The sequence below is a fragment of the Oncorhynchus nerka genome, linkage group LG13, assembly GCF_034236695.1.
Source record: "Oncorhynchus nerka isolate Pitt River linkage group LG13, Oner_Uvic_2.0, whole genome shotgun sequence".
Taxonomy (NCBI): domain Eukaryota; kingdom Metazoa; phylum Chordata; class Actinopteri; order Salmoniformes; family Salmonidae; genus Oncorhynchus; species Oncorhynchus nerka.
The window spans coordinates 55,390,935-55,406,793 of record NC_088408.1 but is presented as its reverse complement, the minus strand read 5'-3'; the positions used below and the strand labels follow the sequence as shown (position 1 = coordinate 55,406,793).

The 15,859-nt window shown below is 44.7% G+C and overlaps 1 protein-coding gene across 1 annotated transcript in view; it reads left to right on the top strand.

Annotated features, from left to right (window-relative positions):
* Positions 1–237: 237 nt before the first annotated feature.
* Positions 238–15,859, top strand: part of LOC115139714 (rhotekin-like) — an 88,449-nt gene continuing 72,827 nt past the window's right edge. The window contains exon 1 of the mRNA XM_029677406.2: positions 238–971. Within this exon, the coding sequence (XP_029533266.2) occupies positions 876–971 (96 nt within the window). The 5' untranslated portion in view covers positions 238–875. The remainder of the gene's footprint in view (positions 972–15,859) is intronic.

Genomic DNA, 15,859 nt, shown 5'->3' with positions numbered 1-15,859 from the left:
TGCTTTCTGACCCGCCACAATCCCTTTTTAAATGCCCTTTTTATCTGCTATTTCGTAGAACTATAATTTATTGTTTAAGGACATGGAGACAACAATATTCTCCCCTTTGCGTACTTTGTATTTTTATTTTATATGTAATGCTCGGTTGCGAGAGGAGCATTGTATGGGTTAATTTAGCGTAACGTCCCTCGGCTACCGTGGCAAGTACTGCGCACATTTGAGTTGTTGTGGTGTTCGCTCCCGCGGAGGCAATGCCCTTTTGTGGAGAGGTCTTATCACAGCCGACAGACAGCACTCTCAATCAGGACGCAAAGAGAAGAATTGCATTTAAAAAAGGACCATTCTTTCCCATACTGCCAAGGAGGGGTGTTCACTGTGGGTGTTTGAGAAGCCCTTTGTTGCTTGAAAAAAAAAAAAAGGTAGCCAAGAATATGCACTGTGGACTAGCTGTATGTTTTATGAACAGTGTTACTGTATGCTGTTAGGGCTCTCACACACGTCTCTTCTTGCGTTCGGAGAAGTCAGTGTATTGTGGACTTTGGAAGTTTTAACACAGCGAAACTGGTCTGGATATACTTCAGAAGACGAAAAGGTTACGGTGTACGCTATTTTGCGCATTGTTTTTGGAGACTTGTGCGTAACGCGCCACCTGTACTTTATCTACCAGCAAATTATCGAAACGGATCTACAGTACTGTCTCTTCATGTTTGTTTTCATCTGCTACCATGAGCGTTCTTGGAATTTTTTCATGAGGAATTTGAGTTCGCAGCTCCCATAAACGCTTTTAATTTGCAACAAATTAAATTTAATTTGAGGGGTGGAAGTGAACATTTTCAAGCATATGCTACCTCAATTTGTGGATACTACTTCGTGGGATGCCAATGGACAGATACGCAGACATGGAGGACAAACTGCGCATTTTGGAGGACCTGAACATGATGTACATCCGACAGATCGCCCTCAGTTTACAGGTAATGTACCTTATGGAAGCTCTGTCAGTCATCATTAAGTCCCTCCACAGACTCTCTCACTGGCTTTGTCTGATATCCTCTCTTCTTTCACCGGCCATTCAATGTGCAGTTTTGTCATGTCATATCTTTGCAGTGCATGTCAGTGAAGTGACATTTTCAAGCTTAAGTGTACAAATCATAGGGTGTCAAAAGTCGGGGAGAGCTGTAAAAGCTGTTTGGCACGCCGTCTGAGTGTATGATGTGGCAGGAACCAGGTAAGGTGTACAGGCTCTCACTTCCCCCTGAGCTGTTACAACTGCGTGAGCCGGTTTACTGAGTGAGTTCACTGCTTTTTTACAGGTTATGTTAAAAGTTGAGCGGGTGTGGCTGAAGAATGTCTCTGACAAAGGGGTTATGCATACTCCGTTGTGGTCTCCTTATGGCCGAGCTAGCTCTCAGTGAGAGAAAATAGAAAACACGCCATCTACAGTAAGTAAAGTCGGGTTGGAGAATAACTAAGATTGTCTCCAGCTGCACATGTGGGACTCGCAAGTCCCCAAAGGGGCAAACGTGTGTGTGTGTGTGTGTGTGTCAGAGGGAGGAAGAAATAATAATGATGCAATGCTTATATCAATACCTAACAAAGTGTGGTGTCATTGACGTGAACACTATGCATAACAGTCCACGTCTCTGTTCCTTTGACAAGCGGAGGAAATAGCTAGAGCATCTCAATGTCTTAGTCTGGGGAGAGAGGCAGGAGACGCATGGTCATTGGAAGTGATACGGGAAATATGTCAAAAGGACATTTTAATGCTTACTTTCTTGGGCTTTTGGCTGCTCTGTTGTAAAACTATGTTGGCTCTGCAGCTGTTGTGTGTTAGGATGTTGGGGGTGTGTTATCTAAGTGACAATGGGAGTGCCAGCCTCTGCCACTGCTGGGCACTGTGTTGGGCACTGTGTTGGACAGTCCTATCACCATAGCACAGGTTGGCAGCTCACTTCCAGTGTCTTAGTTCATCTGTTCCAAACAGACAGCCAGGTGGTCCATGTGGCTGTCTAATGGGCACATGATGGGCAACTTGGCTTGGTAATAGAGCAATGAATGTCTAATGGATGCACGCATATACACACACACACACAATGTGCCAACCCCTTTTCAGACCCCATACATATACTCAGTGGAGCTGGCTAGAATAAAGACACCAGCTAGCGGGTTGTACCAGCTAGCACTCTGGCATTTAGACAGAAACTAGATGTGTCTCCACTGTGTGTTTTTCATTTAACTAAGCAAGTCAGTTAAGAACATTTTTTTTTATTTTTACAATGACTGCCTACCCCGGCCAAACCTTCTCCTAACCCGGACAATGCTGGGCCAAGTCGGACTCCCGAACACGGCCGGTTGTGGTACAGTCCGGGATCAAACCAGGGTCTGTAGTGACGCCTCGAGCACTGAGATGCAGTGCCTTAGATCGCTGCGCCACTCGGGAGCTATAGTACCCCTAACCAGAACAGAGTTTAGAACGCTGTCTTTCCCCCTGGCGTTCCCTGTTGAACCCCTAACCTATCAACCGCTCAGATATTACCAAATCATCATTGACACTCTCATGAGTTGTAACCTTTTTAATTCCAGCCACCAAACCATTCAATTATTCAATTATACTCTAGGAAAGAACTTGCTTTAAGACACTGACATGTTTACTGACAAACTGGAAGCAGCCAGTCAATGTACATGCTGAATCTGTGTTCTATGCTGGCAGAGAACGGTGGCAGATACTCTCTCAACGAAGAGATCCTAATTGGGTTGTCAGTCTGTGTAATATCTCAGTAAACAGTATTGCTTGGACAGGCTTGTTTCTCTTCAGTGCCCCCCCCTCCTTCCCTGCCTGTGTGGGTTGCTGGAACAGCGATTCTTTGTATGTGATGGGGCTGTGCAACCCACTGGAGATCCAGGATGACGACTTCTCTGTCTGCTGCAGAGAGGCCTCCATTCAGCCGTAGCATCATTTGTCTTTTGCCCTAAAGGTCATTTAGAAGAGTGCTGTGGATGATCCAGTTGCTATGATCTAAAAACACTGCCAACTTCCCCTTTGTTGTCACTGTTGCTGACGGGGAGGACTGTGCCTGTCTAGTGTGCAAACGTGAGTTCTACAGGTAAGACATCTGTTTGCTCATAGAGGGGCAGCTGTTCTGAGCTTATGTGGTTACATAGAATAACCATGGCGGGGAAGCAGCAAAGCCAGCATTCCAGACAACAAACAAGTGTCAGTGCACCACTCGCAGAATTTTAGTCTCTCAGTATTTCCCTTCTATTCATTTAGTGAGGGTCACCGCCACCCCAAAAGATGCGAGTACATACAGTACCAGTCAAAGTTTGGACACACCTATTCATTCCATGGTTTTTCTTTATTTTTACTATTTTCTACATTGTAGAATAATGGTGAAGACATCAACACTATGAAATAACACATATGGAATCATATAGTAACCAAAAAAAGTGTTAAACAAATAAAAATATATTTTTGATTTTTGATTCTTCAAAGTAGCCACTCTTTGCCTTGACAGCTTTGCACACATTTTTATTATAAGGTAAAGTCCTCCCAGATTGCAGATCCTTGGGCTTCCACAAGATGTCAACAGTCTTTAGAAAGAGTTTCAGGCTGTTTTTTGGAAAAATGAGCCAGAGATTGTAGTTTTTCTAGGTGGCTCCCATTTTGGCTGTAGTGTTTCCATGCGTGTGGATGAGAGCGTGTTCTTTGGTATTTTTCTCCAGTAAAGACTAACGATTCTCCATCTTAAATTTTTCAATGTATTTACGTACTAGCTAAACTGAGTTTTTATAGATATAAAGGACATTATCGAACAAGAGGACCATTTGTGATGTATCTGGGACCTTTTGGAATGCCAACCGAAGATCATCAAAGATAAGGCATTTATTTTATCGGTATTTCTGACTTTCGTGGCGCAACTGCCTGGTTGAAATATGTTTTTCATGCTTTTGTATGCGGTGCTCTGCCTCAGATAATCGCATGGTGTGCTTTCGCCGTAAAGCCTTTTTAAAAATCTGACACAGCAGCTGTATTAACAAGAAGTTAAGCTTTATTTTGATGTACTACACTTGTGATTTTATGAAAGTTATAAATATTTAATTCTGTAGTTTGAATTTCGCGCACTGCAATTTCACTGGCTGTTGTCAAAGCGGGTCGCTAGCGGAACGCCTGCGCTAGAAAGGTTAATGTTGTAAATAACTATTGTAGCTAGAAACGGCAGATTTATCTACATAGGTGTACGGAGGCCCATTATCAGCAGCCATCACTCATGCCTGTAATCAAACCCACAAATACTGATGCTCCAGATACTCAACTAGTCTAATGAAGGCCAGTTTTATTGCTTCTTTAATCAGGACAACAGTTTTCAGCTGTGCTAACATAATTGCAAAGGGGTTTTCTAATGACCAATTAGCCTTTCAAAATGATAAACTTGTATTAGCTAACACAATGTGCAATTGGAACACAGGAGTGATGGTTGCTGATAATGTAGATATTCCATAAAAAAATCAGCTGTTTCCAGCAACAGTAGTCATTTACAACATTAACAATGTCTACACTGTATTTCTGATGAATTTGATGTTATTTTAACGGCCAAAACATTTGGTTTCCTTTCAAAAACAAGGACATTTCTAAGTGACCCCAAACGTTTGAATGGTAGTGTAGAGTATACAGTTGAAGTCGGAAGTTAACATACACTTAGGTCATTAAAACTCGTTTTTAAACCACTCCACAAATTTCTTGTTAACAAACTTTAGTTTTGGCAAGTCAGTTAGGACATCTACTTTGCAAGACACAAGTAATTTTTCCAACAATTGTTTACAGACAGATTATTTAACTTATAATTCACTGTATTCTAATTCCAGTGGGTCAGAAGTGTACATACACTAAGTTGACTGTGCCTTTAAACAGCTTGCAAATTACAGAAAATTATGTCATGGCTTTAGAAGCTTCTGATGGGCTAATTTACATCATTTGAGTCAATTGGAGGTGTACCTGTGGATGTATTTCAAGGCCTACCTTCAAACTCAGTGCCTTTTTGCTTGACATCATGGGAAAATCAAAAGAAATCAGCCAAGACCTCAGAAAATAAATTGTAGACCTCCACAAGTCTGGTTCATCCTTGGGAGCAATTTCCAAATGCCTCAAGGTACCACGTTTATCTGTACAAACAATGGCACACAAGTATAAACACCATGGGATCACGCAGCCATCATACCGTTCAGGAAGGAGACGCGTTTTGTCTCCTAGAGATGAACGTACTTTGGTGCGAAAAGTGCAAATCAATCCCAGAACAACAGCAGAGGACCTTGTGAAGATGCTGGAGGAAACGGGTACAAACGTATCTATATCCACTGTAAAACAAGTCCTATATCGACATAACCTGAAAGGCCGCTCAGCAAGGAAGAAGCCACTGCTCATGGGGACAAAGATCGTACTTTTTGGAGAAATGTCCTCTGGTCCGATGAAACAAACAGAACTGTTTGACCATCGTTATGTTTGGAGGGAAAGGGTCAGGCTTGCAAGCTGAAGAACACCATCACAACTGTGATGCACGGGGGTGGCAGCATCATGTTGTGGGTGTGCTTTGCTGCAGGAGGGACTGGTGAACTTCACAAAATAGATGGCATCATGAGGTAAGAAAATTGTGTGGATATATTGAAGCAACATAGCAAGACCTCAGTCAGTCAGGAAGTTAAATATTGGTCGCTGATGTGTCTTCCAAATGGACAATGACCCCAAGCATACTTTCAAAGTTATGGCAAAATGGCCTAAGGACGACAACAGTCAAGGTATTGGAGTGGCCATCACAAAGCCCTGACCTCAACCCTATAGAAGGTTTTGTGGGCAGAACTTAGTGTGTGTGTGTGCAAGGAGGCCTACAAACCTGACTCAGTTACACCAGCTCTGTCAGGAGGAATGGGACAAAATTCACCCAACTTATTGTGGGAAGCTTGTGGAAGGCTACCTGAAATGTTTGACCCAAGTTAAACAATTTAAAGGCAATGCTACCATGTGCTAATTGAGTGCATGTAAACTTCTGACCCACTGGGAATGTGATGAAAGAAATAAAAGCTGAAAAAAATCATACTCTCTACTATTATTCTGACATTTTACATTCTTAAAATTAAGTGGTGATCCTAACTGACCTAAGACTGGGAATTTGTACTCTTAAATGTCAGGAATTGTGGAAAAACTGAGTAGAAATGTATTTGGCTATGTAAACTTATGACTTTGTGTATTTTATTTATTTATAGTTTGATTTTCAATCAATTTTTATTTTGATGATTGTTAGGTCTCAAAGAAATTTTCTCTCAGCCCCATGACAAAATGTCACTGCTGCTGAACAAAAACATCCGAGAGGAAACACTGGTCCCTAACTCCTTGGTTTGTTTTCAGTCATCTAGAAAGACTTTCTTCTACTCCTCCTAACTTCCCCGTTTTGTTCAGGTTTTAACACGTCCCTTTTTGAACAGTCGTGACCACATTCTCGGCTCCTCTTTGAGCTGTGTTTCTTGCTTCCCTTTATTTCATGGCTGCCACTCACCTCCGTTACGACGCCCATTATGGCCACAGTAAAACGCCTCATCAGTGACAGCGCTGTGAAACACTCTGGAATGCAGGGATTCCGAGCCCACGCTGCTGCTGGCTGATGGGAACAGGAAACAGTCCAGTGAAATGCGTGGTTCCCAATAGAGGGTCAGCATAATGTCATAGCACAGCCTGGACGGGCACACGCACGAGCACACGCACATACACTACTTAACTGTATATTATTGACCTATATAGTAGATATGCCTCATGTCTGAGTGACTAAGTAGTGCTCTCCAGTCTCCAGGGTCTGTCCAACATGTCCTATGCTCCCTGTCCGCTTACTGAGAGATCACAGGCAGAAGGGAGGGCCCTAGATGACCACTCTCTCCCATGGCTATAATTAGTCTGGAGGCTGTGTGTTCTGGAGAGTGGCCCAGAGGGCAGTCTAAGATTGTGTACCAATGTGCATTGGTCATGTATTGATGAAGCTACAGTAACAATAGTGTTTCTTACCACCGGAGTGAGGAGAGGAGCGTGCCCAATTTGACTGAAGCTCGGAGCGAGATTCCCCAGGGCTGTAGCCTTGGCCTTCTTGGCCGCTACCAATTTTGCTTCAGTAGCGCTCACTTAATGAGCTCAGGGCATGCCCGGCCCAGCATGCATTTGTTGTCTACTTGTGTGCTGCTATAGCCCCTTGCTACTGTCATGGAGGTGGCACAATATTTTCATGAAGAAACCGATAAAACACACCGGTGCAAAAGATGAGTAAGCAAGGGAATGCGGTGATATAGTGTCCACAGCTGAAGAACATTGTGGAATCTGAAAAGACATGTATCCCGAAAGCATGAAGGTGTACTTACTAGGTGCCTATGCTAAAAGAAAGGAACGAGGTGGGTAGTTAAGTGTGTCATTGTAGCAAAGTACTTACAGTGGGGCAAAAAAAGTATTTAGTCAGCCACCAATTGTGCAAGTTCTCCCACTTAGAAAGATGAGGCCTGTAATTTTCATCATAGGTACACTTCAACTATGACAGACAAAATGAGAAAAAAACAATTCAGAGAATCACATTGTAGGATTTTTAATGAATTTATTTGCAAATTATGGTGGAAAATAAGTATTTGGTCAATAACAAGTGTTTATCTCAATACTCTGTTATATACCCTTTGTTGGCAATGACAGAGGTCAAACGTTTTCTGTAAGTCTTCACAAGGTTTTCACACACTGTTGCTGGTATTTTGGCCCCTTCCTCCATGCAGATCTCCTCTAGAGCAGTGATGTTTTGGGGCTGTTGCTGGGCAACACGGACTTTCAACTCCCTCCAAAGATTTTCTATGGGGTTGAGATCTGGAGACTGGCTAGGCCACTCCAGGACCTTGAAATGCTTCTCACGAAGCCACTCCTTTGTTGCCCGGGCGGTGTGTTTGGGATCATTGTCATGCTGAAAGACCCAGCCACGTTTCATCTTCAATGCCCTTGCTGATGGAAGGAGGTTTTCACTCAAAATCTCACAATACATGGCCCCATTCTTTCCTTTACACGGATCAGTCGTCCTGGTCCCTTTGCAGAAAAACAGCCCCAAAGCATGATGTTTCCACCCCCATGCTTCACAGTAGGTATGGTGTTCTTTGGATGCAACTCAGCATTCTTTGTCCTCCAAACACGACGAGTTGAGTTTTTACCAAAAAGTTCTATTTTGGTTTCTCATCTGACCATATGACATTCTCCCAATCTTCTTCTGGATCATCCAAATGCTCTCTAGCAAACTTCGGACGGGCCTGGTCATGTACTGGCTTAAGCAGGGGGACACGTCTGGCACTGCAGGATTTGAGTCCCTGGCGGCGTAGTGTGTTACTGATGGTAGGCTTTGTTACTTTGGTCCCAGCTCTCTGCAGGTCATTCACTAGGTCCCCCCCCGTGTGGTTCTGGGATTTTTGCTCACCGTTCTTGTGATCATTTTGAGATCTTGCGTGGAGCCCCAGATCGAGGGAGATTATCAGTGGTCTTGTATGTCGTCCATTTCCTAATAATTGCTCCCTCAGTTGATTTCTTCAAACCAAGCTGCTTACCTATTGCAGATTCAGTCTTCCCAGCCTGGTGCAGGTCTACAATTTTGTTTCTGGTGTCCTTTGACAGCTCTTTGGTCTTGGCCATAGTGGAGTTTGGAGTGTGACTGTTTGAGGTTGTGGACAGGTGTCTTTTATACTGATAAGTTCAAACAGGTGCCATTAATACAGGTAACGAGTGGAGGACAGAGGAGCCTCTTAAAGAAGAAGTTACAGGTCTGTGAGAGCCAGAAATCTTTCTTGTTTGTAGATGACCAAATACTTATTTTCCACCAAAATTTGCAAATAAATTCATTAAAAATCCTAGTGTGATTTTCTGGATTCCCCCCCCCCCTAATTTTGTCTGTCATAGTTGACGTGTACAAGTGTACAATAGGCCATAATTGTTTTTAGCCCAATATTCCTGGCATTATCCAACTTTCAAGGAGCTTTCCGTTTTCATTGGGTTATTTTGCCTAAACCTTTAGGCCTACTTTTAGAAAAAACAACTCTGCATCCCTGACCAGCCTGGCAAGAGTGGCCAAAAGGGTGTTTAGCATCTCCAGTGGCTCGGCAAGCGCTCTCCAGGCACCATCACATGAGCCTGAAGCTACAGACTCGTTTCTAAAAAATGTTTTCAAAGGCACTGTTTAATTTGTCTTTCATTCTAAGTCACGGCGTATATGCACAATTTATAGACTAACAATGATTTACAACAAAACGTTGTTTAAATGTTGAGAGCTTAATGTCCCTGACTCCCTGTGTGTCGCACTCGCAAATGCTTCACAATGTATATCTCTGTAGATTGTAGCCTAAATAAATCATTTGCTTTCTTTAGACTCTGTCTGGCTCCTGACCTACACTACATGACCAAAAGTATGTGGACATCTGATCGTCAAACATCTCATTCCAAAATCATGAGCATTAATATAAATTGGTCCACCCCCCCCCCCCCCCCCCTGCTGCTGTAACAGCCCCCACACCACTAGATGTTGGAACATTGCTGTAGGGATTTGCTTCCATTCAGCCACCGGAGCATTAGTGAGTCGGGCACTGATGTTGGGCGATTAGGCTTGTCTTGCAGTTGGCGTTCCAATTCATCCCAAAGGTGTTCAATGGGGTTGAGATCAGGGCTTGGTGCAGGCCAGTCAAGTTCTTCCACACTTTCGACAAACCATTTCTGCATGGACCTCGCTTTGTGCACAGGGGCATTGTCATGCTGAAACAGGAAAGGGTCTTCCCCCAAACTGTTGTCACAAAGTTGTAAACATTGTCTAGAATGTCATTGTATGCTATGCTTTAAGATTTCCCTTCACTGGAACTAAGGAACCTAGCCCAAACCATGAAAAAACAGCCACAGACCATTATTCATCCTCTATCAGACTTTATAGTTGACACTATACATTATACACTATTCTACTGACAGTGTGTCTATGGAGATTGCATGGATGTGTGCTCAATTTTATACACCTGTCAGCAACACGTATGGCTGAAATGGCTGAATCCCCTATTTGAAGGGGTGTCCATGTACTTTTGTGTATATAGAGTTTATATGCTGTTTAAGATAACGTGGCCTATTTTTGAAATGATAAGAGCTTCTTACAATACTTTTTCATGTTTATTAAAATACTTTCATTCAAATCATATGGTTTGGTTTCAATACTTCAAAACCAAGTGGTAAGTCATTAAAAAAAAGATGGTTGTTGGTTGAATTGTGATTTTTTAAAAATAATAAATGGAGCTAATTTGGAGGCAGTTTATTTTTCTGCCTGTGAGCACGAAGCATTTTTTTAGCAGAGTGGTTGGAAAGGATGTGAGCGATGAGCGGGATTTCCGACTCCACTCGCATATTCTCTCTGTGTGTGCGTGATACTACACCCAGCTCTCACACCGGGGGTGCCCTTCCCCACTCAGCAGGGGTCCAGACTGGAGCATGGCAGGATGCTACCGGGCTGCTGAACCCCTCCCCTCTTGTTGCTCCTGACGCCGCCGGCGCGCTGCTGCCTCTGATTGGCAAGTGATTAGACAGATCACAGATCATCTGCTCAGGATTAGTTAACCCAACAAGTAACACCCTAGTAAGACCCAGCCAGCCCTACCCAGGCTGAACAACACTGGCATGGCTTCTTTTATATCCACAGTGACGATACTGACAACTGTTGTGTGCAACAAAAGCATCAAAGGGATTGAAGACTCAATTTATTTCAATGATATTTTTGGGTTTGAATGTGTGGTCGTGAAAGGAATGTAGGCTCCTTATTGTACCTGTACAGTAATGTAGACTAACAAGGCAGATGTGAATGCCATCACTGCTTGAGTAACTTGCTGCTGATCCTGGCACGCTTTTTGCCATGGTAACTGAGCTTCTGACCCCCCGGCCATGACCTCCATAGGGTCAATGTTTGGATGCTGCCAGGGCGGTCTAGTTTGACCTTTCGCACAACCCTAAACTAGCCATGGCCAGAGTCAGTTTTAGTTCCACTGACCTGCTCTGGGTCTTGAAAGGTGACTGGAACAAGTTAAACTGCCTGAGTACCTACTGCCTACTTCAGACAGGCTGCCATCACATACTTAGCTCAATTCTGATTTTGTTCATTTACTTGTTTAAGGCACAGATGACCAGAAGAAATAGTGTACATTCAAAGGTACTGCAAGGGTCCATCCACCCATTCATTGAGTCAGCAGGGAGATCCAGGGTCTCCTCTCCCACTGTTGGTTCAGCAGTAAGGTTGTTGAAGTAGACTAACTGATCACAGACCTGCCTTCCACAGAGAAGGTGTGCAAGCCAACCCAGATAGGCCTGTTGAGTAGCTGAATATACAGTCCTACATGAGGCCAAAACATTCCTACACAACGGGTCACTCCACTCCTCCCATGTATGTTTTTGAAGAGTAGTAGCTATGTCAGTAAGCCTTTATACAGAATCATGTTGTTTCGGTGAGGGACACTACATGTCTGTATCCTCATCCTGATCTCTCTGGGTTCTATCGTAAATGGGACTCTGTCTTTGCATCTGTCTCTTTGTAACTGTGCCACCAATATTCCCTGCAGTTGTGGAGAGGGAGTGGGCATGGGGGAGGTGGTGGGGAAAAAGGGGGCATTGTATATGGTCGCCCAGCCCTCCACTGGCCCCAGCTTGGGTCCTGGTTTGGTTAGGACTAGGAGCAGGCCTCGCCTCAATGGGCACTCTGTGTGTGCAGGAACCGGTGAAATGCCTCGGCTTGAGCCAGCTTCCTTTGATCAACACTAGCCAGGAGGGTGCAGGAGGAGCCTGCCAGCCCAGCAACAGTAGCTGGGCCCGACCCAGCCTCTCCAACCCCTCTTTCTCTCCCCTCTTTTGCCTTGCTGCCCACTCTCTCCTTCCACTCGAATGTCCTGCTCTGGCCTTCCCATGCACTCTCTAACAAGTGTAATTCCCTCTATTCTCATCCACACTCCTTTTGGAAAATCTCTATCATGACCTTGCTTTCACTCTTCTTTCTCTATTTTCTTCCTAGCCTAGCACTCCTCACACAAACCTAGCACTATGGCATGATAAGATATACATCAATACAGTGATAAAGCAAATCAAATCAACCTGATTCAAATTGGCACTGAGTAGAAAGTTGTACATTCAATCCCTCCAAAAAAAAGCAAAAACGGAAAAATCACACTTTTATAGTGTCAACAACCTCATAAGTAACTGGATTGCTCAAGCGGTGAAATTTAAAACACAAGCCATAAACTCAAAAGTTACTCTGGAGATGCAGCTGGCTGTGGATGTTGTTTTTACAGATGGTGGCGATCTTTGAATGTATATAAATGTACTGCTTGTGTGTGGAAAAAGCTTTTAATGTTTTTTTTTGTTTTTTTTTGCTCTTAGATGTTTGCTTTTCTATTTGTACATGTCATTTACATATGTGTTAATTCTGTTTGTGTACTTTGAGATTACAGTATGCACATTAATGTGTTTTATCTTTTGTGATTATATAAGTGAATTTTGGCATAGAACAGAAATCCATGCCCATGTTATTATTTGTGTATTTCTATCTGTGTGGGAATGTATACATTGGGGAAGGCATCAGCCAGGGGACCAAGAACCACCGGCCTGAGGAGAGAGAAGTGAAAAGAGGGTGAGATCCGGTAGTTATTGGGAAGCAGTAAGTTACCTCATCCTCTTCGGAGGACTTTGAATGGTCCCACAAACTGGGGGCTCAGCTTCCGACAGGGCAGGCGGGAGGTTCCTGGTGGAGAGCCAGACGCAATCACCAGGAAGGAAAACGGGTGCCTCACTGCGGTGGTAGTCCGCCTTCTCCTTCTGGTGACAGGCGGCATGTTGGAGCCTCACGTGGGCAGCTTCCCAAACATCCTCTGCGCGCCGGGACCACTCATCCACCACAGGGGCTTCGGTCTGGCTCGGGTTCCACGGGGCCAGGGCCGGCTGGTACCCCAGGACGCACTGGGAGACAACCCGGTGGAGGAGTGATGAAGTGAGTTCTGTGCATGCTCTGCCCAGGGAAGGAACCGGGTCCACTCCCTCTGCTGGTCCTGGCAGTAACTTCTCAGGAACCTCCCCAGCTCCTGGTTGGTCCTCTCCACCTGCCTGTTGGACTGAGGCTGGTACCCGGATGTCAGGCGTGACCCCCCCAGGTTCTCCATGAAGGCTCTCCATACATGCAACGTGAATTGGGGACCACAGTCTCCGACCATGTCCTCCGGAAGGCCATAGTGCCGGAAGACCTGCTGAAACAGTGACCTCAGCGACCTGGAGAGTGGTAGGGAGACCAGAGAGAGGGATAAAACGGCTTAATTTAGAGAAGCAGGTAGCAGCACTTGGTGGTGATTTTGCATTGAGACCTCTGGAGTCAATACACTGATGAAGACCCCCTCCCCTCCTCCTTGGCCACACAGAAGAAACCTGCCGATACAGGGGAGGTGGATGGGCGGATGAAAACCTGTTGGAGAGCCTCCTGGATAAACTCCTCCATCGCCTCTGCTTCAGCCACCAACGGGGTAGATGTGGAGGCACATTGTCTCTTAGCAGGTCGATGGCACAGTCCCAGGGACGATGAGGGAGACGGGTGGCGCGACCCTTGGAGAAAACCTCCCGGAGATCCTGGTAAACCTCCGGGATGTTGGCCTGAATGGTAACCACAGGACTCTCAACCGACGTGGAACAGGGTTAGGGAAAGCAGGTCTTCCGGGTGCCCAGGCTGTAATCTCCATCCTCGGCCAGGAGATGTTTGGGTCATGGCTTTGGAGCCATGTGAAGCTGAGGACAACATTTTTCTACGGGTGCCTGGATGATAAGGAAGGAGAGGCTTTCTTGGTGTGTGTGACTGTGCCAGATCCCAGTGGTCGGTTATCCAGTGCTTGAACCGGAAACGGAGAGGAGAAAGGGTATGATGTTGTCTTCAGGGAGGAGGCAAAGGCCTGGTCAATAAAATTCCCTGCGGCACCTTAATCCACTAGAGCTGGATGGAATTCCGTCATTTATCTGTAAGGGACACATGGGCATCGCTGACCTGGGCAGACTGCTGAATGGGCTGGGGTGCTAGGTCGACTCATGGTAGAGGATTATCCGCTCGTTGGGGGAGACTCCCCTTGAGAAGATCTAGACATTGAAGAACGCGAAGGACCTCATCCTTCGACGTCCCCAGTTGCGCCAGCTGATCGTGGAGTGGGCAAAGAACAGTACCAGTCAAAGGTTTGGACACACCTACTCATTCTAGTTTTAATTTGTATTTTTTTTACTATTTTCTACACTGTGGAATAATAGTGAAGACAAACTGAAATAACACATTGAATTATGTAGTAACCAAAAAAAGTGTTCAACATCAATATATTTTAGATTCTGCAAAGTAGCCACCCTTTGCCTTGATGCCAGCTTTGCACACTCTTGGCATTCTCTCAACCAGCTTCACCTGGAATGCTTTTCCAACAGTCTTGAAGGAGTCCCCACATATGCTGAGCACTTGTTGGCTGCTTTTTCTTCACTCTGCGGTCCAACTCACCCCAAACCATCTCAATTGAGTTGTCAGGTGATTGTGGAGGCCAGGTCATCTGATGCAGCACTCATCACTCTCCTTCTTGGTCAAATAGCCCTTACGCAGCCTGGAGGTATGTTGAGTCATTGTCCTGTTAAAAAACAAATGATAGTCCCACTTAGCGCAAATCAGATGTGATGGCATATCGCTGCAGAATGCTGTGGTAGCCATTCTGGGTCAGTGTGCCTTGAATTCTAAATAAATCATTGACATTGTCACCTGCAAAGCACCATCAAACCATCACACCACCACCTCCGTGGTTCACGGTGGGAACTACACATGCGGTGATCATCCGTTCACCTACTCTGCGTCTCACAAAGACACGGCGGTTGGAACCAAAAATCTAAAAGTTGTACTCATCAGACCAAAGGACAGATTTCCACCGGTCTAATGTCCATTGCTCGTGTTTCTTGGCCCAAGCAAGTCTCTTATTGGTGTCCTTTAGTAGTGGTTTCTTTGCAACAATTCGACCATGAAGGTCTGATTTCACAGTCTCCTCTGAACAATTGATGTTGTCTGTTTCTTGAACTCTGAATCACTGATTTGGTCTGCAAATTCTGAGGCCTGTAACTCTCTAATGAACTTATCCTCTGCAGCAGAGGTAACTCTGGGTCTTCCTTTCCTGTGGTGGTCCTCATGAGAGCCAGTTTCATCATAGTATTTGATGTTTTTTGCAACTGCACTTTTAGAAACTTTCAAAGTTATTGAAATGTTCCGTATTGACTGACCTTCATATCTTAAAGTAATGATGGACTGTCATTTCTCTCTGCCTATTTGAACTGTTCTTGCCATAATATGGTCTTTTAGCCCTATTTGGTATCTGCCTGGTGGGTGATAACAACAGAGTGCTAGATAAAGGGAAGTAATCAGGGAGGTGATGATGTCCAGGTGTGCCTAATGATGAGGCGCAGGTGTATGTTAGGAAGGTTGCCAGGTTTGAGTAAAGATGGGTTGCCAGGACCGATGGTTAGTAGACCGGCGACATCGAGCGCTGGAGAAGGAGAACGGGAGTAGATGTGACGTGTGTGCACACGGCTATTTTGTGTTGAGTGGTTAACAAAGAAACCTGTCGTCCTATATGCTTAGTTGAGTTATTTTTGTAACTTTAGTTGTGATACAAATGTTGGGCTATCATTTTTTTTAGACATTAAGGCTGTATGATCAAATACCATTTTATTTGTCACATGTGCCGAATACAACAGGTGAAATGCTTACTTGCAAGCCCTCAACCAACAATGCTTTAAGAAGTTAAGAGGACAAAT